General features: G+C 40.1%; 1 protein-coding gene and 2 long non-coding RNA genes across 3 annotated transcripts; 1 reads left to right on the top strand and 2 right to left on the bottom strand.

Annotated features, from left to right (window-relative positions):
* Window positions 1–226: 226 nt before the first annotated feature.
* On the bottom strand, window positions 227–4070 carry LOC143413151 (uncharacterized). Its single transcript, XR_013093743.1, has 3 exons — window positions 4055–4070; window positions 2399–2550; window positions 227–2262 (listed from the first exon to the last, which is right to left on the bottom strand). It is a non-coding gene; the product is annotated as an uncharacterized LOC143413151 (long non-coding RNA).
* A 5018-nt stretch (window positions 4071–9088) lies between these two features.
* Window positions 9089–22514, bottom strand: etnk1 (ethanolamine kinase 1). The gene is made up of 8 exons (XM_004553905.6): window positions 22196–22514; window positions 20366–20625; window positions 19577–19717; window positions 17240–17382; window positions 13078–13161; window positions 12816–12976; window positions 11698–11771; window positions 9089–11463 (listed from the first exon to the last, which is right to left on the bottom strand). Exons 1-8 carry the CDS (start codon window positions 22340–22342, stop codon window positions 11391–11393), a joined length of 1083 nt encoding a protein of 360 aa, XP_004553962.1. The 5' UTR covers window positions 22343–22514; the 3' UTR covers window positions 9089–11390.
* A 373-nt stretch (window positions 22515–22887) lies between these two features.
* Window positions 22888–24490, top strand: LOC106674575 (uncharacterized). Its single transcript, XR_001341544.4, has 2 exons — window positions 22888–24288; window positions 24382–24490. It is a non-coding gene; the product is annotated as an uncharacterized LOC106674575 (long non-coding RNA).
* The last annotated feature ends 3496 nt before the right edge of the window (window positions 24491–27986 follow it).

The following is a 27986-nucleotide window of genomic DNA, read 5'->3' as shown; positions in this document are numbered from 1 at the left end:
TCCACACATCTAGTTCTCAGAGCAGTAAAAGCACAGCCAGGAGCAGCTTGTCTAGTGCACTAGTCTCCCATAAGTTTCCTGTCAAAGACCAGAGACTAGTCTACAACGTACATGCACCAAAACCCTCCAAAAAAGGCTGCTTGCCACTAGTTTGTAAGCAGGATACGGACACACTCACGAAAACAACAGATTCTATGTTCCATATTCCAATGGCTCACACTTGAACAGGTAATGGGAAAAGCTTTATTACAGAATTGTGTTTGAGATGGAAAGAGAGGGATTGCTTTTACTTAGTAGGCTTTAAGTGATGTTTCATTGGGCAAGTATTGACGGCTGTGCTTGCCCCGATGGAGTGCCACTGTTCAAGTCAGTGGCATTCAAGTCAGAATATTTAAGTCATTTCAGTTTGAACATTAGTTGATAGTGATGATGCAACATCTGGAATTTTAACTGTAGATATTATAGCACTGCGTATCCAAGGAACTCTGTTAAGTTACTGTTTAATGTTATTTCTGAATATGATTCTGCACTTTCATGTATAGTGTAGAACAAATACTTGCAGCTTTTATAGCTATTCTTTTTCTTGTTTTTGAAGCCATTTCACTGTCAAGTTAAATATACATCTAAATGAAGTATAACCAAATTGAAATAATACAAACATTAAATATCACATTTCCACATCCAGACTGCACCACTGTTTTCCTCCTACAACACACAGACTATCAGCTGACTGTAGCTCAAGTGGAAGTGAAACCTATAAGCTGGATCAATAGGCAAGGTGACTAACAATCCCAAGATTTTAACTAGTGATAACTGGTTCTCTACAGGGATCCGTTCTCGATTCTCATCCCTAATCTTGAGAAATGCTGAAGAAAGCAACCAGACTTTTTCCATTTAACTGAAGCATGAAATAGTTGTTAAAAATCCACTCCGTGGAGATTTGGCTTTATGAGTTTGGCGAAATGACACCTCTGATGGATGCACATCACAGCTGTGTCAGCATTTCTCTCCTCCCAGGCCATAGCCTCTGACTACCAACAGGCTTACTTCACCACTCCCTGTCACAGACGCGTGGGTCTTGGTGATATACAAGTGTAATCTATTACTACGCACTTACACTAATTGTCTTCAGCTGGAAGTGGCTGCTATGACCTTTTTATGGGAAATGAAAATAAGTGGAGGCGCAGAACAGGCGATATTGGATTCTGTTGTTAATTAATGTGTGTATTATCTGGGTGGATGAAGCCAGGGGGAGGAAGTTAATTGAATTACAGTCAGCGAGTTGGATAATGCGCTGTTGTAATTGTTCGACTGCATAAGACAGTGCTCGCATTAGGGAGACGAAAGGCAGGCCTGATTTGCTTCAAGAGAATGGTAAGAAATTACTTGTTTGGTTTTGGGGTGTGAGGCATGACTGAGTTTCTAATTTAACTCTTGGGTTACTGTAAACATATGCACTATTAAAAGTTTGTGTGTTCACTGCTCATCTTTACAGTTCTGCACAGTACTAAACGCATCACAGAATCCCTGCTTATAGTGTTCAATTAGCCACTTATTAAATAAGTTATATCCTTTGTCCATTTCATTATTAATTATAGAACTAAAATTGGCTGCATAACCAACTGCTGTCTATGCCAAAAGACCGCAGTCCCAAAGCTCAGTGGTGCAAAGCAGTCAAAGCTTATTTCAATGTGGTGTTTTCCTCAGAAATTCACCATTTGGAGGAAGTGACAGGTAAGTGAGACGGGTAAGTGAGGAGAAGCTATTCTATTGTAATGAGAGACACAGCAAAATCTTGGCAACACTGAGCACAGTGCGTCATTGAGAACATTTCAACCATAATTTCTTTTCTCTGCCAAGTCTATTCATTGACAGCTTTTAAGGTTACAACAATAGGAATTGTACTTACATTCCAACCAACTTCACCACTCTGGACAACTGCAAAGAAGACCTGGACAGTTTGCAGCCGCATATTAGCGAGTGTTGCGAGCAAGTTGTTATGGGGAAACCAGGTAACAAGGTGCCGACTCCCTTCAGCAGCAAAAGAACACAATCCTGAGACTAACCTGAGTGAGCTTCACCACAAAACAACGACATGGTGAATATTTTGGCGTCCATAGATTAAAATAACAAAACAAAAACTGTCCAGCTTTGATGCATGCCGGGCCCTCTTGGAAATCCTCCATAAAGATTTTCACGCATGCGTGAGTCCGTGGAGTTCAGCCAGCAGCAGGTCGAAACACTTGGTGCTGAAAACGCCACCTTCAAAGAGTGAAGAGTGTGTCACAGAGGGAATGGTCTGACTCTCTGAAGAAAATGTTAAAAATCAATGAAACTGTCAAAGAAACTACCAGAGAAGACAGAAGACGACCCGGAAACGATGGTGAGTCAGACTTACCTGAAACTCCCGGAGGCCGTTGCTGAAAACATCACTTTTCATCATGTCCATCATTTGGGAAGTCGACCCAGACTGATCATGGCCAATTGCGAACACTTCAAACAGAAAGAGCTGGTGAAAAGCCACAGCCAGGAGCTGAGAGCAGGGCTGGACTGGGACAAAAAAAATATATATATATAGGCCCGGGCATTTTGACTAGAGACCGGCCCACCAGGTATTACAGGAAAAGCCATAAAGCCTTTGAATGAAAACAGACGCTGTTGTGACAGTGACGTACACCGTCTTGTTGGTATATGTATGATTTCTATACATTTTACATCAGATAAAAACTTTGGTTGTATGATTCAGATAATTATTTAATAAAAACGAGACATTTTAAATGAGAATAAGAAAGAAAAGTATTTCTTTGTGCCCTCCTCTCACCAGATAACCAAACCGATATCATGACCAGCAGCTTTACAGCTGTGGCTCCAGCAAACATCAGCTGATACTAGAAAGTAATATTAAATAAATTCTAACAACAGCTGATCAAGCTTAACAGCTGATCATGCTGTTGTTTAGCGCTACATCCACTGGTTTCCTTTTTCTGGTGCAAAGTGGGCGATAAACAAACAAGACACAAAAGCCAATCAGCTGATCATTGATCAGTTTCATGATTGAAGTAGCAACAGGAGAGGGAGGGGAGAGAATGAGAGAAGAAGAAGCAGCTGACAGCGTAAAGGCACAGAATAACTCCAGCTTTGGGTCTTTTTTTTTTTTTTTGAAAATATTTTTATTGAAAAAAGAAAACAACAGTACTTGCAGTTACCGAAATACAATCAACACATCTCCCAGCATCTGGCCAATCCACCACCTTTCAGAGTTTATACCGTTACGGGAAAAAAAACAGGAAAAAAAACCCCCATCAGCCCATAAAAATGAAAAATCTCCACCGGCCCACCAGGCAAATGCCTGGTACGCCCGATGGCCAGTCCAGCTATGGCTGAGAGGAATGGACTTCAGCGTGAACGACCAGTTTCCAAAAGAGATCCTGGAGAGACGCAGAGCCCAGTTCCCGATCCGAAAGAATTTCATCCAAGGAGGCTCCCAAGCTGTCATCACAGTCGATAAACTGTATGTCAACGACCCACTTTATCACAACCAAAACACCACACCATGGCTGTATTAACTGGGGTAATCTGTATATACAGACAACTCCTCGTTCTACTTTGCTCTCCTTTCCCACTAATAGAAATGTCTACATAGATCAAATAACACCAGTTTAATCAGCCACAGCCTGTTTTCTTTTTGTTTTTTTGTTGTTATCATATTTGATTTTAGGTACTCAAACTATCACTGAACTTTAGGAAACATTCAACACTCCAATAATTAGTTTAAACATGATCACACTGAGGTTTGTCACACGTGGAGTTGGTTCCAGGGAAAAGAGGTTTGCAACAAAGTGGATGAGAACACCATTTGTCCGTAGTATTAGTCAACATTCTTGTTTTTGATTTAGCCATATCTCATATGTATTCTGTAGTAGGCAAACATCTAATATCCTGGGTTTGTTTATGTTTTACACTTTTACAGATTATATAACATAACATATTGGTTTAAATCAATTCTGACAAAAGTTATTTATTTCACCTGTTAATTGGTTTAGTTTGAACTCACCTTACCTACCTGTGTTCCAGGAACAAGAGGAAATATAGTTTCACTTCCTGTATTTATAGCTTCCTGGCTAATCTGAGGTCACAGGAAGTGACCAGGTGAAGAAGGGGGAGAATATTGGTAATTTAATAAAGCTGATTTTAGAGTGTGTTTATAGAGAAATGGATTTGTTGTAATATGTATCGACTATACACTGCAGAGTTTTACCGCTAGGAAGGAGTAGCAGTATAGGTTTGAGTATAGAAATATTTGTCTCACCTACCTAATGAAATAGTCCAGGCGTAAATGAACTATTTAAGCAGATGAACACAGGTGTTCAGGGAAAAGGACCAGATCAGTGTAGCTGTGTGCATGTTGAACTTAATTTCAGTTGATTTAAGTTCACTTATGTTTATTTGAACTGATGGCAGATATTCTTAAACAATACATGGATGATTTTGCTCTTTGCGGTGCTTGGCGTTCACATCACCCAACTGTCAGGGATCACACCTTTTTTTCACCAGTACACTACTTACAATCTCACTTAGGCTACGTCATCGTTTTCTCTCCGTTTTGGCCTCCTGTCCACACTGAAACGGCGTTTTCGCTGATGGAAAACGCAACGTTTTGAAAACGCTCCCGAAACGCATATATTTCAAAACGGTGCTTTCACGTTGCAGTGTGGACAGCGAAAACGGAGACTTTCTAAAACAATGACGCATGTTAGTCACACGGTGCAGTCATGTGACCAATTAAACTAAGACAGCAGAGGGCATTATAGCAGTTGTTTTGTTTGCTCTCAATTTTGACAGCCCTATTAAAGATTAATATCAGTCATGGGTAAAATAAATAAATATTTGTACCCTCAAATGGTGATCAAAAAAAAGTTAACTTTTATTTAAAACTAATGAATTATTTCCCCTCCCAACCATAAATTGGGAGCGAGATCTTTCCATCAGTCCAGATCAAAACTGTCTGAACACCTTCAAAATAAATGAAATCCCCAACTTACAACTTACAATATAAAATTGTCTACAGAACAAACTATATAGGAGAACGGTTGTTCCAAATGGGTCTCACACACTCAAATACATGCACCCATTGCAAAGACAACTCTGCTCACAACTATATGCATGTTATATGGGTCTGCACACCCTACCTATCCACATGGTCTAGTCATTGCATCCCAACCTCACCCAAGCTGTGCATTATAGGTGACATATGTGAAATAGATACTGCCTTATGCATCGCTAAGAAGCCTATGCTCATGAACTGGAAATCCAAAAACATTTTTATGTATTGTTCAATAAAGAAATTTACTTCTAGATCAAACCATCTGGAGAGAACGTCTGCCTCCTCACAAAACTAACTGGATGAATTTGTTTCCCTCTGGTCCCCACTGATCAATTCTATTACTTAGTGGGGATGGTCAGCATCTTCCTGCACCCCTGTTTCACACACCCTGCCAGGTACGGAGGTCTACAGGTGGTTTGATGCGATGCTCTGGCAGCGTCTCAGTTCACTGCTTATTCGGGGGGCATCTGCTTGCTGGCACCTCAAAGGGGAGGGTCAATGTGTGTGCATGTGTGATATATGTGTCTCTGTGTCATTAGTGGGTAAGTGAGTGACCAAATGCAAACAGTGTGGTTCTTGAGCTCCTAGAACACTGGGACCCTGATCTTTCCATGCCCCGCAGATACGCAGATATCGTTGAGATGTGTGGCCTGAGGTCTTCAGTACTCTTGGGGCTTCGGATGGCCTGGTTCTCCCGGATCCATCTCTGTCTGCTTCTGGCTCCTAGGTGGCGTTATTGCAGCTTCCCACCCACATTTCATGTCAAAGACACAAACATACTCCATCTTTCTCTCTCACACACGTGTGTATCTCACACACAGATACACACACACCACAAGAAGATCGTTAATTTATGCACCTGTGCGCTTTTAATTTTTGCACTCCAGGTGTTGAATGTTTGTTTTCTTCTAACAGATGTGGCAGTGGGCGATACGCTGTGTATTTCTATTTACTGTGCCCCCCCCCCCCCTTTTCTCCTGTCTGTCCTACCTTAGACATTGTCACAGAATATACTACATATAATGTAATAACTGAAATAACACAAATTGAAATGAGGAAATAAGCAGATAAACCCTGAACAAGAGGAGCCTATAGAGAACTTATAGAAAACATCTCGGAAAAGCGAAATGTGTTTGCCACACTAGTGCAATCAGATCATAAATTCGATTGCAAGTGCTTCCAGACAGGAAAAGACATAAAAAAAAAAAGAAAAGAAAAAAGAAATGTACTATTTTCCTGCACATTTGAGTGTAGATGTTCAACACAAGGCATATTACTGAGATGCCTTTGTTTTAAATATAGAAATCTATGCTAATAGGCATTAATATCACAAATAATAAATGCTGAATGGGATTATTTCTGTACCCTGTGGTGAGCTTTCTGCCAGCCTGGAGGAGCTATGTGGGTACTACTTTCTTTTAGTGGGTTGTGTCGCCATCTTGTGGACATCTCTATGTCAACTCTTAAGTAGCTTTCAAATATTTTTTTCCACCTCTGCACAAGACAAAAGAAATGTCAAAGTAATATTATATTATCTTTAAATATATGAACATGAAATTATGTTGCCTGGACTACATAGTACACACTAATGGATTAAAGCTCCACTCACTCTTAAGACCAACAAGTGAAAAGGGAGTGAGACACCACCATGGAGAGGTATTTAAGAGCATGAAAGAACGCTGCAAACAGAGGCTAGGTCTGACTGTCCAGGGCTCCTGGAAAGTCTGAGAGTGTTTTCACACCTATAGTTTGTTTACTCTGGCCCAAATCAGCGGTAGCTTTTCCATGTGGTTTGGTTTGTTTTTACACACAGAGAACCAAGTGAAATCCAAGTGAATCAAAATGCATCACTGATAAAGGTGATGTGTTTTGTAGGTGTGCAACGATACTCGTATCGGTATTGAACCGTTCGATACAGTGCTTTCGGTTCGGTACGCATATGTATCGAACAATACTAAATTTTTTATTTATTTTATCAACTTTTCTTCTGACGATGCTGTCTGTGTTGAGAGCTCAGTGGATCTGCGTTCGACTACTCCGCCCAGGCTGCACTGTCGAGCGCAGATCCACTGAAGCAATCAAGTGATGAATAACTGTTTTCCAGTGGGGGTTTTTTTTTTTTTTGCATTGTTGATTTGTTTTTCACCGAAGCAGCTAATAAAGCATAATGGAATACAATTTTGCCTCTATCTTGTAAGAATCTATAATAGAATGAAACAATACTGCCAGTTATAAATAAAGACAATGAATGGAATGAATTACGAAACACTTATTTTATTTCTATTAGATCTGAAAATGTTCAGATCACACGATGGGCCTGAAGCTCGGTCCTCTCTGGCACAGCTGGCTGCCGGCAGAGCCTGCGGGCACGCCACTGCAACCCCCTCTGGCCTCTGCTCCGTAGCTGCTGGGTGACCTCTCGTTTGGGGCTCTACTCAGCTCTTCCCAGGAGGGTGGCACGGTTCCCCCCCCCCCTTTGGTGGTCCTCCTCGTACTCTGGGGCCTCTGGATGTCTGGGGCCTGGATCTCCTCCATACCTGCTTCGTGCCCTGGGGGACGGGGCTATGGCTCCCCACACTCCCTAGCAGATCGTTACATGGAGAAACCTTTGGAATACAAGCATTCTGATCCACACAGGTGTGCACACAGGTGTACACACGGGTATTCACAGACGCGGACTACACCTTTCTTGGCTGCTGCCTCAAAGCACATTGTGCGCTGTCTATCTCGCATGCTGCACAATATCGTTTATTATTTAGTATCTACTGTTAGCTAGTTTATTGTGATGGTGCTGTATTTATGTTGCTCTTTTTTGTTTGCTTTCTCTTGTTTTTTTTTTTCTCCATACAGGTGATCCAGGTGTTTGTTTGTTTTTCTTTCCCCTTTCTCACCGTCTCTTCTCCCCTCTGGTTTTCTTTCTCTCCCTCTTTCTTTCATTCTTTCTCCCTGTCCTATCCCCCAGTCATGTCTGTCCCATTTGTAGCAACTGAAAATAAAATAAATACATAATTATAATAAAGGTCAATCAAATGGACCAATATGGCAAGGCCATGATGATCCACTTGGTAAAATAAATCCGCTTGGCATGTTTCTTGGCCTTAAGACAACAATTCTGATGGCTAAAGATCCAAATGGGACCAAAAAAAAAAAAAAAAAAAAAAAAAAAAAGGATCTGAAAATGTTGTGTAATACTACAACCTGAAACGACAAATAGATCGTCTCCTGTACAGGCCAATGCAAAGGAAAAAAAAAAAAAAAAAAAAAAAAAAAAAAAAAAGTAACAACAGCTGTGAAATGGAATAGTCCAAATCACCAAAGTAAACTGGACCTGGGCTTGTTGCAGGGATCTGAAGTTACTAAACATTTTTTGAGTGTATGCACTCACACTTAGGACCATATAATAATAAATATGTGCGTGATGAAAGATGGGCAGCACGCTAACGTCCTTACTCCACTCTGTATGCTCGTATGGGTCTGACTCTTTCACTCCTTTGATTTTTAACTCGTACTTTTTTCTTTTTTGTCTTTTTGTCAAGTCTGTCTTTGTACAGACCTGTCCTGTTCGCCGTCGTTTTGTACATAACTGTTTTTGGGGCAAATAAAATGCAAGTAGGGATTAAAACTGCAAAATTAATGATTGGAATGCTGGAAATGCTAGCGCTTGATGTCACTTGGATGAATGACCAAATGTTTCTCCCCCTGAAAACGTTACGACCAAATAAAGAGAAGCAACTTTTCAGGAAAAAAAAACAAACAAAAAACCTTTCCAGCATTTTCTCAGTGTGTCCGGCTAACTGACATTCCCTTACCGTTTGTAGAGCAGCGCTGTTTCACTCTATATGACCCATAAGAAAGGGGAAGGTCAAAATTGTAAGATTTCAATTAAAATGAACTTTTAAATGAAAATTCAGTGACACCTGCTATATACCCCCCCCCGTCCAATATTAAAGCCACAGGGGGAGAAAAAAAAGACAAAAGCAGACATAAATGTAAATATACTTTATTTTTAAGCATATTTAGTTTTTCCAGTTTCACTCTTTACATTGAGCAGTTTTTCCACCTTAATTAATTTCTTAGAAAAAAAAAAAACCTCCCTCTATGTACACATATTCACATGAGAAAAAAAAAAAAAAGCTATCATTACGTTAGTTATACATATAAACATATGCTACAGTGGCCAGAGTTTAACCTTTCCCCCTCCAATAATGTTAAATATAAATGCATTTCTAAGATGTAGTGGTTCAAGTTAAAAGACTAGAGAGATTACTCGATATACAGTGAAAATGCACTCATCCAGTTTAATTATTCAGATGGATTTTTTGTACACTTAGTCTTGTCTACTATCTTAATACTCCAAACAACTTTCCGAGAGACCCTTTAGAAATGTTCTCTCAGCACAATCCAAACCAGCAAATTAAAAACCCTTTACCACCAAGTAGATGGTTGGGTTTATAAGTCACAGGTTAAAAGACAAGAATTTCTAATTTACCCTAGGTCCAACAGGAGAATTTTATTATCTATCCATCTTAATCCTCCAGCATAAAAAAGCAACACTTAATTAAAAACAGAAGAGTAATAATCCTTAAGTTCATTGCTTTGAGTGAAAAATAAGACTTAAAAAAAAAAAAAAAAAAAAAAGGCACAAAGGCAGACTGACACTTCTATATGTATTTATAACTGCATGAGTATGAGTGGACAACTTTGTGTCAATAACTGCTTTCACCGAGCTCTGCAAACGTGTGATTTTGTTTTGGACTAAACAAAAACCAGTTGCAAGAGTTGCTGGGTCATGGTCACATTTAAACAGTGTAAGGATCTGAAACGCTTAGGTTCTTCTAAACATTTTTCTTGCAAGTGTTTACGGCGATCAGCACTTTGGTGTCTGCTTGTTAAATCACCGAGAGCTACGCTTTCTTAGTTTTCATAAAAGTTCCTAAAAGATTCTTTTAAAAACAGTTTGTTTAAAGAGTTCTTTACCAACTTCAATAGTTATTGCTGTTAAAAATTATCTTCAAGTTCCACTGGCAGCCTGAGATAATCATTTTGACTTTCTTTTACCAGAATTCCACTTTTCCATACCATTTAACATCCATCATTTAACATGATAAATGCCAACTCTGCTTCAAAAATCTGACAGCCAGCAAGGCCACGTCACACACACCTCTAAATGAGAACGTGTTCACAAAATGCTTAGTCCTTGGAGCTTTAGGACAAAAGTGATTCATAATATTGACGAAGACTCCAAATCCTTCCCTATCAGGATGGACGCTGCTAACTTACCACGTGAAATCCACCAATTTTACAATCTAGTACTACAAGTGCGGAATGTAAAAATTACAGTAAAATGTATCTTTGTGTTAAGTTAACAAAAGTGTCAAAAGTAACAAAACTAGAAGTACAGTGAGAACTACTGTCAAACCAAATGGCTTTTCAATGATCTACAACCATTTCATTTAAGGAAGATTTTAGAGGCAAACACAAGCTGCTCCCCTAAAACCCCCTTTTCTACCTTTACAAAGTAAAACATTTACTACATGGCTATTCTTAGGCACCACCCATGCATGGACAGGAAATGTAGGGGGTGGGGGTGAAAACAAGAATCACAAGACAGACCTCAAGTGTTTTTGGTGTGGCGTGGCTCCTATCACATGGGACTGAAAGACAGGACTGGCCTTTCCATGTTAGCATTTTCTACCATTTATCTTGGCTCCTTGGCAAATAAAGCAGGCTTTATTTGCCCGTTGTCATAAATGTGGTCTATGACTTGGCTGGTTCTGAGGGGGTTTACCCATGAATGTGATATTAGGAAGGTGTCTAGGCAGTCAGATTAATGTCTGGACAACTTTTAAAGAAAGACAAAAAATAAAAAAAATAATGCTGGTAGTTGCCATGTATTTGCTCACATGATGCTTCTTCTCTGCCTTAGACAGAGCTGAGCCATCTGAAGAGCTGCTTATAAATACAATAAGCTGATATGCAAATATCAACTGAATTGATAATGAAAATAAATTTAACCAAGTGGACTTCACATTATAGCGGATCTTAAAATTGGTCCTTCACACACCCATGTTGACAGTATGGGCTTTATCCTGATTAACAGTGTTTATCATTGCCCGTTCAGTCTTTATGGATGTGGACTTTAGAGGGGATCTTCAGAAACTAAACTGGACTCAGAGTCTGGCTTCTTCTCAACAGGGACCTCTAGAGGGCACTCTGAGGTCATCGTGTGAGGTGCAGAGCAGGTTTGAGGACGAAGAGGAGATGATGATGAGGGAGGTGCGGGCTTTTATTCTGGTAATTTTAGTGCAGCCGCTTCTGGTTTCATCTTGAAATACTGGTTAAACCGCAGGACTGCATATCTGATTGTAAAGTAGAGACACACAGCAGCAGTGCCAGCAGTGAGATAAATATGTACGTGACATGTTACCACGAAATGCCAGTGCAAAAATAACAGAACATCCTAAAATATCCATGTGGATGCTTAACATTTTGTTCTTAAACGTGATTAAGTTACTAAATTGTGCTTGCCACACCAAGATATAACGGCTCAAAGAAAAGTGTGCTCGCTAGATTATTTAAAGATGGCAACTTACCCCAAGAAGTCAAAGTCGATGGTGGAGAATCTGGCCTGAATCAGAGCCCAGAGACCCCAGAAAAAATGAGAAGCCTTGGCAAAAAGGAGACAGAGAGAGAAAGGTTCACCGTGTGCTCACAGTCTAAAAGTACATGTCATTTCCAATTATCGAACATGACACACACAAGTACGTATAAAACTAGAGGCCCTATGGCAGCAATTACAAACAGCTCACACAGAAATACAATTGTTTCAGTTGCCCATCCTCCACACTGCCCTCTATTCCTCTTTAGAGTAAACCAGGCAGAATCTGTCTCACGGGACAACGGCGAGTCTCACCAAGGCTGCAAGTTATCTTTAGTTATTGTTACCCATGTGGTGGCTAGATTAGTGAGTGTGTCAGTCATCCTTCTCTCATATTCAGAGCAGGTAGTTTATGTCTGTGTGATCTGTATAACATGCACCACTCTGACCCAACAGCTTACAGTGTGGAGAATCATTCAGAACAAGCCCTAAGGACCGCACTGTACTTGGTCAATGTCTAATGTTAATGCTTTATTTTTGACCATTTTGAGGAAAGGCTGAATTATACAGAAGTAACATTTGTCTGTTCAGGTAACTATTTTATCTTTTTAAACTACAGAGTAAATATTTGTACTAGTTCAAGACTTCAAGCGACAAGTTTGCTTTGCAGGCGGTTCCTATTATTTTCTCCAAAGCACATGTGCGTTTAGTCACACAAAATAAATGTGGGTGATCGACACCATTACTAGAATACTGTTGGAGTTCTTAATAGAGTTTGTTTTGTGATAAACAACATTTGATGAGAGACACAATATAAAGTGCACCTTTGTGGCCAATCCCTCACAGTAACACTAATATACCAGATTTATAGTAAGCTGGTGATACGGTAGCTCAAATACTTAATCCAGAAAGGCTAAAATAAAAAAATAAAATAAATGCAGCTTGGTCTGATAAACTGTAGACCAGGTGCAGCTTTACTGTAACAGTGCAAACATTCGGCTTAAAATGATTATTTTACTGAAGCCAGGCTGTGTCTGTTGTGTTCACTTCACATCCAACTACCAATCCATCCATTATTGAGTAGATGACGCTGGACCAACTACAAATACTTACCAGGGCAAACTGGTTGACTTGGACATAGAGGCTCTCCACTTCTCTGTCAGTGACTGCACTACCTTGGCCTTTGTGTTCCTTATAGGCTTCGAGATAAGAATGCAGCCACTGAAGCTGAAAGTCCCGCCCAGGGTAGTGACTATAGTCCACTTCATTCAGGCCTATAAAACAGAAATAATAGTAAATATTGTGCATCTATACCATAGCAAAGCAGCAAACACAAATTACTTTCACATATGTGAGTGGTTTGAGTTACACTTACCAGCAAACTCATTGAAATGGTTCCCAATGTCATAGGCTTGGTAATTGTACCCAGTGTACTCGTAGTCAATGAACTTTACATTCCCTGGGAACAGAAGCGTCATCATTTAGACAAAGACACGAGGAGGCAGACATTACAATGATTATGTTGCATTTCCCTTTGATAACTCAGAATGTCAAGGTTTTTCATGTAATTTCCTATCTTTCTGACTTCCTAACTGGACTGGCACGGTTACTGAGCTAGTTTTAAGGGCTGATGAGTAAGAGTTTGCATTTTGAATGTAGCAGAAGTGTTGAGGAACAGACAATTTTGATGAAACAAACATCAAGATGTGCATGTCTGTGTTCATTTGAAAGCTGAGTTATAAATCTTAAGGCAGCTGGAACATATTAGCAGAAATCAAAGAGTACAGAGCATGCTGTAATACGTGAAACATGTGCAAATGGTAAAGGAAAAGGAGCAGAGCCTGCTTCTCAGAGAACATTTGTTTTGGACACAAACACAGAGTAAAAGGAAAATGGCCAAGTCAATGTTATGCTTTGAAGACAGAAACAAGGAAAACGGGGCACAGGGAACAAAAGGAGGAAGATAATAAAATACAAAGAGATACAAAGAAGAGAGACATTTCACACACGTGAAATAAGTAGCCGTTGAGCAGCCAAAGCAAATGTACAGCAACCACACTATTTGATCCATGCTCTCAGAAAGTTCAAGTTCCACGTACTTACAAGCACAAGTCAACTTACAAGTTCTAAGAAACTACGCACCAGCAGTGATGATGGCTGAAGACAAACAGGAGCAACAACTCTCAGCTTAACTGAGAGCTTCAGACAAATTCTCGTGATGTGTATGAGTCACACACACATGCCCATAAGTGCACACACAAAATCCCACACAGCCGCTAATGTACCAGTTTCAGGCCAGGTTTGCAAAATATATGCACTTATATTTACTGTCATTTGGAATCTGATGTAAGAGCATGGAAGGTAAAATTCAAAGAATATGGTGCTGCGTGAGTGCATCTGCAGGTTGCTGAAAATGTGATTTCACTGCACAGACAATGAACAAAGAGAGAAGCATCCAGTCAAAGTCAAAATGCAAACACTTACTTTCACAAGCCCAGTTGTTACAGAGACATTAACAAATACAGATTTTTTTTAACAGTACTTTTAATTAAATGTCTCTACTCTACTAATTATTTTTGGCTTTAGCTAGCTTCTTTACCCTAGTGTATGGAACATTAGATTTTGAGTTGGTGCTGGACTACAAAGAAAGACACTTTGAGGTGGGTTACCAGCCGGCGTGTGGGTCCTAGCGGGACACAACTGAACACCTCCGGGCAGTGGCTATAGCCCCCCTGTGCAGCAGATGAAAAGGTTGGGGCAAACATCTTTCACACATGCTCACTCTCACTGACACAGTTGTCTTTTAGCCATTCTTTCACACCCATTCCATCAAGCCTAACCACCACCCCTTGACTTAACACTCCCCTTCATCACTCCCTTCCTATTGGTCCGCTGAATATCCAATAGCCTAACATCACTACTGCTTCTGCAAAGTAGCTCTGAGAGGCTTGCTGTTAGCTGCTGAGCTGCAGACTTACAGGGCTTTGGGCCAGAGTCAAGAGATTTGGTTTTTTTGAAAAAGAAAAATCTGAGCAACAGTTAGAGGAGTGGGGAGAGTAAAAGATCCTGTGACTGGGACCGAGAGACAGGAACAAGCAGGAAAATGTAATACAGCCTTTGTTATAAGTGTGCGACAGCTTAAAAAAAACCCAAAAAAAAACAAGAAAAAAAGATGACCGCTTCCAGCTCTTTTGTTTATCAATGCAGGAAGTGGTAGCTTTTCTGCTGTCACGTTAGCAGACAAGTGGTTTCAAGTCAGCAGCTACAGCTGAACAGAAGTGACAGGAAGTGGCATGGAAGTCATTCAGTTTCTTTTTATGCCAACTCAACAAAAGGGTGTAAGTGCACTATAAGACAGCAACTGCATTTACAAAAACGACACCTTAGACAACTGAGTGGGCGCAGCCAGAAATACAATAAAGTTTGCTTGGAGCTGAAAGGCCCAGAGTTTATTGTGGTGTCATTCCATTACAGTTGTCATTTGTACGTGTGGTTTAGTTCTGTTTGGATGTTTGAGGGAGATACAATTACACTAGATCTTTTTATCCAGTACTTATTGAAGATTGTAATATGCTTCTGCAATTCCACAAACATGCATATTGAGTGCCCAAACTTTTACATGCCTATACAAGAAATTAACTTTAGAGTACAGGCTCCAGGCGATGTTGCATTTCTGTGTGGAGGAATTTAAGAGTGTTGCATTGTCATGCAAAGCCGGGTGACACCAGAACTTTTCCCTTGCTCAGCCTTCGCCTGATGTGCAACACAGATTTTATTCAAGTTCTATAAGTGGCAACACTCTCTCAGAAATATATTTGTATGCAGGAGTTTTTTTTAGGCGCGCCCTGGCAAAATGTTTTTTCACAAGCTTTATAGTTATATCTTTTTATTGAAAGTTAGATTATATTCTTTATTGTTACTGTCAACTATTCCCATGAAAAGACAATTACTAAGAATGACTTACACATTGTTATTTTTTGACTTTTTAAGCCAGACCTCCAAAAATTGCTACAATTCTTTACCCATTTCAAATAAGTCTCAGTGGTTTTCTTTAAATTGTTTTCAGTCACAAGAGTAAAATAGTGAATTTGTTGACATGACCAGCCAATGAACACACATTTAGTGCAATTAGGAGCATCTATTAGAGCAATTTGTGAGAAATGTATTGTTAAAAATGAAGTAACTAGGTAGTAAATGCCAACAACACCTTAACTCATACTGTATTTCTCATGAACAAAAGTTGGTCTAGACTTGAACCACATTTGAGGGCTTCATTTTAAATCCACTGTGCTATATTACACATGAAATAATCCCAAAACATGGACCTTTAGCTGTACCTGGATTCAGTGTGGATCTTATCATGGGGTTAGTTTACAGAAAAAAAAAAAAACAGAATACTGTATCACCACGTCCTTTTCTTTCTAGTGATTAATAGTGACAAAAAAAAAAAAAAAAAAAAAAAAAACTGTGAAGAGAAGCAGAAAGCAGCTTTAAAATTTAGCCATTTGAGTGGTGCTCAGAGTTACTTACAGCAAAGACACCTATAAAAACGGGTGTGTAATAACCAGTACTGTAGGAACAATAGTTTGTCAGATGGACAACTGTTGGCCAAGTAGCAAAAGGAAGGTGACAGGTAGATAGTTTAGATAGTTGGCTCCTACTGCTGCCATGAACTCATCCAGATTAGTCTGAGGAGTGGGCAGAGTATGCGAGGGCCCTCAGAGCCGACCGTGTGTGAGGTCTGTCTCTCTCCATTGCCTCCCTGGGGCAGGGTGGGGCAGCCACAGCCTCTGCTGTTATTCCTGAGGGAGAAAGGCTAGACACAAGGAGCTGTAAGAAGGGTCTCGCCCCTCGTCACACACTGACGAGGGGGCTGACAGCTCTTAAACAACCCCCCTCCCACATACATAAATCCACTGGATTCATAGGCTGGTATAATTGCAGTAGCTCAGTGCACAAGTAAGTTTACCCGAAGACTGTTTGCTTCACATTCACACCAACAAAAATGGCAACATAGCACCAAAAACATATGCTGCCAGTAACACAGACTATGTATGTAGCATGATGCAATGATGCTGCTTTTTCAAGCTGATAACATTTCTAATTGTATTTTCAACACAGAATTAGAACGACAGATTAGACAAATTTAGAAAACAGAATAAATCCATGAGTCAAGGCTTTTCTCTTTGCACAACTTTTTACCCTAACAGCCATGACTTTTTACTAGGTATTTTGTATTCTTGTACAGCACTTTGGTCAACGTTCCTGTTGTAATTAAATGTACTATATAAATAAATAAACTATAACTATGACTTTGGAGAAATGATTTAATCAAGAGCCTTAGCCAAACTCACAGATTGTCTTGTCTGACCGTTCTTATTCTACAGCTACCGTCCAATGCAAACACTGACAATGAGTGTAGCATGTGACTAGGGTTGAAATCATCTAATTAATGCAATCATATCTGGGTACAGGGAGCAGTGTAGTTCGCACTCAGTCACACAGAAAAGTATGCGACTACACCCAGTCATACTCACCTTCCTTCTGGTTATAGATGATGTTTTTGCAGAGAAGGTCGTTGTGGCAGAGAACGACGGGGGAGCCGAGCACAGACAAGCTCTGCTGGAGCCACAACAGCTCTTCTCTGAGGCTCCGTGCGCTGGGAACCTCCCTGCTCAACCTGAAAGAGGCAGAGAGTTTACAAGTTGGTTACAAAGTTATTCATAGACTGCTCAAAAAAAAAATTAAAGGACACAGATCAGATCTCAATTTAGAGGAGGGGGGGGGCTTATATCTATACTGATACGAACTGGGTAGCACGTTAAAAACAAAAGAGTTAATCTATTGGAGTGAGGTCCAAGGACTTTGTCTCGCTACCTAATGGCTTTCAGGGTGCTGCTGCCTAGCCAATTCTGGTATTCTAATACAATTGCCAGTCGGGCTCCACGGCGCTGGGCAGTGAGCATAGAGTCCACTAAAGGACTTTAGGACCTCAGGTTTTTTTGTAGAGTTCTGGTAGTGCTCATCCTGCTCCTACTTCCACAAAGGAGCGAATACCAGTCCTGCTGATGGGTTAAGGACTTTCTATGGCCCTCTCCAGCTCTCACAGAATCTCCTTCATGCTCTTGAGACGGTGCTGAGAGACACACCAAACCTTCAGGTAATGACACATATTAATGTGCCATCCTGGAGGAGTTGGACTACCTGTGCAACCCCTGTACGGTCCAGGCATCACCTCATGATAGCAGTAGTGACGCTAACCCTAGCCAAACATAAAACTAGTGAAAACAAACAAACAACAAAAACAGTCAGTCCCTCTTTTGTTCATTTCTTTCACAGCAAAGCAGCTGAGACTGCTTAACAGCCACCTCTGCTACTTAACTGACCAGATCAACATCCCAGAAGTTTAACTGACTTGATGTTGTACTCTGATTGAAAAGTGTTACTTTTTTGAGCAGTATTCAATGGGAGATGGAGATGGATAAGTCAGTATGGGGAACCTGAAAGTAGAGGTAGAAACAGAAGTATGGGAGAAAACAGGAACAGAACAACAGGCACTAGAAGGCAAGAAAATCAAATGTGGCACTTTATGAGGTGCAAATAGGTACAAGTAGTCTATTTTTGTAGTGTATTGTTAATTTAAATGCAAATACGTATATCACACTTGTCAGTAAAGCCCAGAATGACAAAACGAAACTGAGCAGAAAACAAATAAAGAAGGTGGCTAAGTATCACTACAGGAATTAAAAAAGAAATAAAAATCAGAGATTAAAACTATCAGTTGTTGTATTAAGAGCATCTTTACAACTAATAGCGTTACATTAGAACCTTTTATCAGTGGCATCACTGCTTAAACTGCAGTAAGCACAAATCGTGAACACCAGGAACAGAAAATAGACACTGTTCCCACAACACTCACTGGAAGAGAGTTTTGCTCTGTACTTCCTGTTTGGATTGGACTCGTGTTAAATGAATTCCTTTTCTTTGTTACTTGTAGAATGTGGCAAGAAATTGGAAAGAAGAGTATTCAGTGTCCGTGCTCATTAAACATTCCGACACTTCAGTAAACAAGACTCGAGATGCCACGCCTCTTACACTCTGACTCAACTTAATAGTATTTCTTACAGTATTAATATTTGCTTGACCTGCATGGAACAGCATATAAAGCAAATCTTTGTTTTGGATTCATTTTAAGTGCCAGTAGATTTGAAGGCAGCTATTACTGTTAGACAAAACGGCAAAAGCACGTGAGGGAGACACTGTAATCATAACTCATTTTTATGTTACGCAGCCCCTCTTTTTTTAAGCCATAAATGAGCTACTTTACTATTCTAGGTTGCTGGTCATTGATGTAGCAAAACTTAGGGAAAGACGTGCATAGTCTCTTGGGAATGCAAAACAAATGTCCTGAAACTATGCAAAGGACTTGACGTACTTCCCCAGATACGATCGCCTGATAAATATCCCTGTGTTTTGTCTTTAAAACCTGAGGGATCATGTGACTCACAGATAAAGCTATGAGATCATATCACGCCATGCTGATAAAAAGGCGTGGCAAATTCATTTTCAGAACTTAATAAAGTCTTTAAAAATACCAAAACCTAAACATAATAGTAGTAATAAACATTACATAACCACTTTTCTTACAATGCCAACTCTTGATTCTTGATCCTGTATGAAACAGTCAATTGAAGTCATGTGTGAAAAAAGGGACATATACATAGTGTAAGCGAGCTGAACAATATATGAAATGCATTTCACTTCTTTAGACAGTAGAAGTGAAACTTAACTGGGCTTTGAGACATATGAGAACCTGAGTACTAACCAGCTCTCTAACAGATCTGGCAGACTAAGTCTGATCTATGTGGTCTCACCTGGCATTCTGCTCAGGGTCCTTGAAGGATTTGGGGATGAGAGTAAAGTACTTGCCCATCTTCAGCCACAGGTCAGACTGGGGTAACCAGCCATTATGGGCGTGTATGGCGTGGTACCTGGCCAGCTGCCTAGCAATGAGCCTGCAAGGTAGAAAACAAGAAGACTGTAACTACAACAGCAAGCAGCAACACACAAATGGGCTATAAAAGGAGGGGAATTGCTTTAACTTTATTATGGATCAGATTATGCAGTCTTGTCAGTAAGTAATTATTTAAAAAAAAGAAACCTGCTTTCAAAAAGTTATTAAAGTTAAAGCTAACAGCATTTAATGTGTCTTATTTAAACTCGTGGTATATTTCAAGAAAAATTAAAAACCTTACAACTGAAAACGAACTTATTCTGTTCTCAAAAACTGATTTCTGGGATGTAGTCAATTGCTGTCTTTATGGCTTTTCCCAGTTAACTGAATGGAATTGACTGCTTCATACTCTTTCTGCAAGTTGTTATAGACTGTAACTGAGAGCCATGCAATCACATGGTTCATGTCATTTTTGTAAAGGGAAGAAAAAAAAAAAAAAGCTACATCCAGCTAAAAGGCTAATATTTGGAGCCTAGAATGTGCCGATACAATCAACCAAAACACTGGTGCAGGTATTGCACAACTCTGTTCAGAATCTATTTTTAGCCTCAGACAGGTAGGCGGTGAGGTGGTAGAGCATACAACACCCAAAGTCAAGTGACACTGTAGAAGCTCCATTTTGCATAGCAAGATTTTTTTTTTTTTTTACCTAAAAACAGGCTGGCTGCGAATGTGCTCAGGCTCCAGTGCAGTTCCTTGCAGAAATTCATAGCACAGACCATTGTTGAAGGTACAGTAAAGGCGTGGGGCACAGCAGTGTGCATGCAGTACTCTGAAACCCTTCACCTCATTTTCCCTATCGATCAGCAGTTCTGTTTTGTTGCCATAAATACGGACCAGAACCACATCCTGCATGGTTGCACCCACGTAGCAGCCAAGCAGTTTATTGGTTATTCCATCTGTGAAAAACTGCAGAGGGGAAGACAAGAGCAGAGGACAGATTAACCAGTGGGATTTCATCTGTCCCATTCTTCAAAATTTGAACTTGACACCTACAATTAGAGGAAGTGGAACTGTCCACATGGTTCTATTTAAATTCTGAGCCTGAGAGCCCACACCTTTTTGGCGTTACATAAGTTCTGAGAGGCGTCAGAAGTGGCAAAATACTGCAAAACAAAGCGGAATCCTACAAAAATTTGGGTTGTGGCATTTTGGCTGATTTTCGCTTTACAATCTCTGAACACTTTTGTAAAGGTTGAGGGGTCAGCATACCAACCCTAATTGTTTACTCCATCTAGGATTGACGGAGAATGACAAGACTGTCAGGAATTTTATTTTCCATTAGATAGCAATGGCTGGCATTTGCTGACTCCCCACTTTGAGCTCATTGATGAATAATACAGGCAAGAACAGCAGACGCCCTGACAAGCTTTCATTCTCACTATTTACCAAACACCTCCACTTTGTTCGCAGAAAGGAAAATACCACTTTCTGGGTGTCTGTTTATAGTTGTAATGTATACATGTCACACTGTTATCCTGCAGGGTAACGTAAAGTGTTAAACTTTGGAAGATCAATTTGCACTCTCATAAGATTAGATTAAGCCTCTTATGTAAATAGCCCACAGTCATGTTGCGTTTCGAGTCAGTATTTCTTCCTGAACCTTACGTTTAATACATACTTCAATACTGTACTACTGTTAACGCATTCTGTTAAAAAACAAACAATCGACTGCCTTTTATTCGTGAAATCATAAATATAGTAAACTGAAAATATCCACGTCATGACACTTTATTATGCATAGCATCTTTTTAATAGTGCAGGCCATTGAAACACAAAGCTGCAGTTGTCTGATGTCTTGAACTGCAAACTGGAATAGTTCGGTTAAAACGTGTTCCGAATATAGCCAGATGTGTGTGTCACGGGTTAATATGGTTTGACGGTCACACCCTGACACAGCGTAGCATCAGCATCCACTGAGTGAGGACAATATAAAAGTGTGTGCTGCATAAGGGTGTGTGGGAAGAATAAGCAGCATGAACATTTACTTGCAACAAGAACATCTAGCGAACAGTTTAGCGTCGGCGATATTATGAGCCCGCATCTGCGCAGTCAAATCAATCGTTCTTTAGCGCAGTCCCTACATAAACGTACACTTGCAATTTCTTTCTTTCTTTCGGTTTTCTTTTTTTTTCATTTTTTGCGTGTGTCGTGTAACGAAAAAAACCAAACAAACAATAAGACATACAAATTTAAAGATCAACTATTCACTGCGTTCATTTCCTGGTTTGGTGGTTTGGTGGCGACTCACAAAAATGAAGTCATCCCACCTGTTTAACCGTTAACAGTTAATGTACGACACCAGTAAATATTTAACATCGGCAACAGTTTTTAAGTGGTTTACTCCTTAATAGCTAACGTCCCTTTTTTTAAACGGTAAAGTTATAAATACTTGATATGTGGGAGAATTAAAAGCTATGGTAAAAATCAGTAAATATTTCACATGAAATGAAAGTGCGTGTAATGAAATAAACCGCACCTTCATTTTGATCTCGAACGGCCTCCAGCTTGGTCTCAGCTCCTTCATCAGTTTCAGTGCACCAGGTCTGTAGTCGTTCTCGTCAACTGTCACATCTATTTTGGGCACAGCGGGAGCCTCGTCGGGAACATGGATGTAGCTAGCCATAGCGGAGTCGATATTTGTTGAAATACTTGAAATATTATTATTATTATTTTGTTGTTGTTCTTAAACTGCAGTGCACCTATCTGCTTCCAAATGCGCAATGTATGAAACTGCTCGAAGACCAGCACAGGGTATATAATCCCTGAGTCCTTGCTGTGCGGCAACGCCTCTCAAAAAGCCCCACCCACCAGGGGAAAAAAGATGTTCTCCTGATGCATGCTGGTAATCGAATGACCAAAAGAAGCGCATGCTCAAAGACTTAGCGCGCACCGGTGGCGGAGCTTAATTTTAAAAATGACATCCTGCTCATGGAAAAAAAACCAAGTCATGTTAATTAATTGGCAGAGATGCAATGCAAGCAAAAACAACAACAACAACAAATTACCAGATAAAAAACGAACAGCAATCAAATACATCACTCAAAATCCTCGACCTTTTTTGATTATTTTTATTTTGCGGCGGCGGCGGTCGCTGGTGTTACACACAAGCGTACACTTTTGCATGAGCAAACCGTCACGCTACTGCCGTCACATCCGCAATCTACTTGAATGAAATCCTCTGCGTGACACGTCTGGGTTTAACGTTAAACGTTTACGCTAAAAGTGAGACGACTAATTTAGGCCGACAAGGAGAGGGTAAATCTGCTTAAATATCTGTATTAATGAAGCCACTCAACCAGTACTAACGTTATAACTTTTCAATAAAAACTAAAAGTGTATCCGTCACTAAGATAGTGATCGCTATGTCAAGTCTTATTCGTAGCACGATGGATACGCCTTGCGTTTTTACAGTCTGATCTTTATCTAAGTCACAGCCAAAGACAATGCACACACATCAATTGGACTTTTCCAGTATTTACTGGAATACTGAGTATTGATTTACAACCACTACTAGGAACTGAGTACTGTATTCCAATAAAACAGATGAGATGTTTGTAGACAGCCCGGGTGTTCACCAGTTTACATAAAAAAAAAAAAAGCCTGTAACTGCGGTGGGGAAAGTCACATTATAAGGACAGCATGAATACTCATCTCAAATCCTTTAATTTTGAATGATGAAATCTTCATAAAGTGAGAGAGATAACCATAATAGTCTACTTTGAGCAAGGAGTTGGCAGTAGTAGGAAGGAAGAACGCCCTTTAAAAGGAAGAGCTCTTTTGCAGAACCAGGCTCAGGAAGGCAATCTTAGAGGCAAACACAACTGGACTTCATGAGGTTTTTGCAGATATTTTGGTTCTTTAGTTCTACAACAACACCTAGTGGGGTCAGTTGCTTTGGAGTTGTTACTGAGAGTCGTTAACCCACTATTTATTTATTTACCGTGTGATAACAGACATAGGACATGCCAGTCGAAAGGTGAAACCTCTGTGAGATGTTACAGAGTATAGCATGGTGGAAAAGGATGGAGAGAATCGCCCCCTAAGCTTTTGGGTTGGCATTTCTTTAGATTTTGTTTTGTATTAATTGCATGCTTTGGTGTTTTTTTGTGTTTGATGTGAGGTGTGGGCCACACCCATGTGGGAGTGGAGATTCTACTCTAGTCCAGCTGCCAGCTATTTGGAGTTGAATACAGGGAGCAGCTGATTGGGGATGATTGGAGCCCTTCTCTATAAAGGGGAGAGGAAACAGAAAGTAGGGGTTGTTGTTGTTTTTTTTAGTAGGACACTGGTGAAGCAGGGAAGCCTCGAAGATCCAGGATGACGTGTGCACATTTTAATGGAAAAGATTTTTAACCTGGCCTGGTTTTGCTTTTAAAATAAACTGAGGATGTTGGAGGGAGGACTCATTCTTATTGGGATGTGAGTGGATGTGCTAGAAGGCAGGAAAACAAACACTGGACTGGAGACTCTCTGTGCCCCTGACAAGGAAACTGGACCAGTTTTGGGGAAGTTCCAGCTCCCAGGATGTGATGTGGAGACCCAGCCTCGAACGAAGTCAGGCCTGAAAAGGTGGGTGGCAAGCCTTTTTGAGGAAGCTGCAGGATTGATACGTTTTGGCTGCTTGTTCTTCCAAGTGACCACCTTTCCCCTGTTTGTAACCAGGCTAACAACCCTGACCGCGGTGGCTTTGGGCCTTGGATTCCTGGCCAGAGTTGTGTCTTCAGCCAGTAGTTTTACCCGGAGAAAGAACAAATAAATCTTGTGTAACCCATTACAGTGTGTGTGTGGTGGTTCGTTACTGGTCAATATTAGAGCTACTACTTTCTTGTACGGAGGCCATTTTGGGCCTTACGTAACAGAGACATTGCCCAATCTCACCATTAAATTAGTTATTGACGTCACCTGAGGTAAGGTAAGAATGGGGATTGAAACACCTAGGGAGGAGTCAGTCATTGTAAGTAGCTAATACCTAGTTTTCTAAGCCATCACCTCATTTTGAGAAAATTCATTCACAGAAACAATATTTGTTCATAGAAACCATCCTGTCTTCCTGGTCCAAAAGGTTAACATTGGGGTCCTCAAAAGAGTGCCCTTTGTCCTTAAGGCACAGATGTACACCTGAGTCTTGTCGTGTTGAGGTGGCTCTCCTATGTTGAGACATCTTTGCTGATATAATGAAGGCCCAGTTAAGGTTAACTGCATGTTTTAAGTGCTTTCTTTGCATGTATGTGTTCCTTTTCTTTCCCTTCTTCTTTAGAGGGAAAATGTTTTTGTCAGTGGTGTAGGGTCCTCAACACCCCAAGGTCCCACCACCCACTGGTGCTCCAGTGGGTGGGGGAGTCAAAGAATAGGTAGGGGAGACCGGGGATAGTTGTAACGTGGGTCAGTTGTAACACTTCCAATTTCTCCAATCAGGGCTAAGTTTCAAATGATGTGACTCATCCTGTGCATGCCCAATTCAGTTCTGCTATCACATGTGAAAAATCAGCACATTTTGTCAAACACAGACAATTTAACATGAAAACTAATTTGTATGCCAAAAAGTAAGTTTTTCTACTTTATTTCAATTTCTAATAGCATTATCTGCTTTGCAGTTAAACTCATCAAACTTGAATTATGTTATTTGTATGTCTATGGGGATATATTCTGTGTAGGTCTTTAGTGCTAATGTTTTAGCTGTTGGCTGTAATGTTAGCTAGTTCATGGCTATAGGAGTCTGGGTCAGTTGTAACAGCAACAGTCTGGGTTAGTTGTAACAATAATGCAGATGTTACAACTTACCACACTATTACTTAAACTTATATTAAACAAGTTTGTGAACGACATCAGCAGAGAGAGGTTCACTGGTCGCTTTTGTATATGCGGTTAATGCCATTGGCAACACAATTCCTCCACTGTTTGTGTTCCCACACATACATTATGCAGACCACTGTGTCAGAGATGGACCAGTAGGAAGTACTGGTAGTGGAAATAAGTCAGGATGGGTGCAAGAAACAGATTTCCTCATCTTTCTGAAGCACTTTGCAAACCACACCAAGGTAAGCCATGATAAAAGTAATGGAATTGCGATGCTGGTGAACAACTACATTTTTTCAGCTTCATTGTTATGTTCAAAATTGGTGCAAGAGCTGTAGGTTATAATGCCCACTGAGCCAATGAGGCCAAACTCAAGGAAGACCAACCAAAATTAATGAAATATTTAGTTGCAGAAAATTCCAGAATTTCTTTTTTGGGGGATTGGAATATGTTCAAAAGCTAGATTTCTGCATTCTGTCACACACACACAGAGCTACATAAATGGCTCTAAGTGCATTCATGTGTTGAATAAACAAAGATTACATGTTAATATTTTGTTAGTACCCTTATTTCATTGTGTTACATTTCACCCCAGGATATGATACAACTAACCCAGACTATGGGGTTAATTGTAACATTTCACTCTTTGTGTTTGAGACCATACCATGCAATGGGTAATTGTGCTGCAGAGAAAATAGCTGCACTATTTAATAGCAGAGACATGTAAATACTTTGCATTACATTTTGAATCCACTACTTAAAAGAGCTTCAATTTACAGACAGAAATGTCAAAAATGTTACAACTATCCCCGGTCTCCCCTACTTTGTGTGCGTTTGTGGTTTTCTGATGAACTTCAGCATGGGAGGTTTCATCCTCAATGCACCTGCAATCTATTCCCAACCCTGGGGTGTTTAAACCCCAAATCACACCCTGCCTCAGGTGACGTCAATAGCACACATAATGGTGAGGTTGAGCAATGTCTTACAATGGTTTCAACTGTCCTCTTGGTGATGGGTGCGACTGAACGGCAGGGGCACCTCCGGAATTTTTTTTTTTTTAGGGGTGGCCATATTAAAACCAATATAAATGTGCCAAAAAAATAATTTCCACTATTATATTATGCTGTTGTGAAATATAGGTTACTTTGAAAAGGACACATATATTCAGTTACCTCTTCTAAATGCTAAGATGAAAACAGAGCATTAGTAATGTCCTTAATTTATATATCCGCAAGGCCAGTAATGTTGTGGGGATGGAACTGGTGTCGGAGAGGCAGATGTTGTCTAAGATAAAGACAATGTTGGATAATACCTCCCGCCCACTCCATGACATGCTGGCTAGCCATAGAGCATGTTTAGTGGGAGACTGAGATTACCAAAAAGCACCACTGAATGACGCAGGAAATCATTCCTGCCTGTGGCCATCTCCCTGTACAACTCCTCCATCTAACACACTGTAAACACTGCAATAGTTACACCCTTTTTACACACGCTCTTTTCTACTCTGTAATATTCTTGTTGATTTTCTTGATATTTATTTATAATCACCTCTGTCAATCCTTGATATTTATTATTGAGTGATTTGTATATATCGTGCTATTTCTTAAATCTAACATATTGTATTGTTAAATAATCTAGTCTGTTTCTGTTACTGTACTGGAGCAACTGTAACCCTCAGTTATTTCTTTAGGGATTAATAAAGTATGCTGATTCAGATTCATGTTTATGAATTCTTTATAATCACCCATGCCAGGGTGTGGGGGACTGGCCACCACCCAAAATTTGGGGGTAGTTGGGACTTCCAGTCAATCAGTCAATTAAAACAGATTATTAAAGATTTCAAAATCTTATTTGGTTTTCATATTTGCCTATATTCAGCGATATCAACTTTAATAGCAGGAAATTAACTAGGCATATAATTCTTTTCTGTCTTTTTTGCCATACTAATGTTTATGCCTGATCTCAGTTGCTTAGTAACACACAATCTGTCTACAGTGGCACCTGGCATCTCAGCCCTGCCCTCCACTCCAGCAGTTTGCATATAAACAAGGACTTGAATTTTATCTTGATTCATTTGGCCACCTAAGCAGTGTTGACTTACCCTGTAAACAATTCACCATTTTCCACCTGTGCAGGTACACCAGGGAAAACCACTCAGTGCAATCACAGTGTCAATTCCTGCTGAATGCTGGGCAACTCCAACTGACCAAAATTGGAAAATGTGGTCTAGCCCAGAGAAACTTTAACAGCAGCAGGAGTAGCAGCAGAGGAGTTTGTTGTTCATGTTTCTTTACTAAAAAGACAAGGATATCATTCTGTGTTGCACAGTTGTTGTTGCTCATTTACATCGCTATTTTTAGTCACTTTTCAAGTCCAGTGAGTCAACTCAACCTTTGGTGCTCACTCAGCCAATCAGTCAATAGATGTGACTAAATAAAAGCACTGACCTACAAACACAAGCCTAAAGGTAA

This window comes from Maylandia zebra, linkage group LG17 (genome assembly GCF_041146795.1).
Source record: "Maylandia zebra isolate NMK-2024a linkage group LG17, Mzebra_GT3a, whole genome shotgun sequence".
In the NCBI taxonomy this organism is placed as follows: domain Eukaryota; kingdom Metazoa; phylum Chordata; class Actinopteri; order Cichliformes; family Cichlidae; genus Maylandia; species Maylandia zebra.
This window is presented reverse-complemented; position numbering and strand designations above follow the sequence as displayed.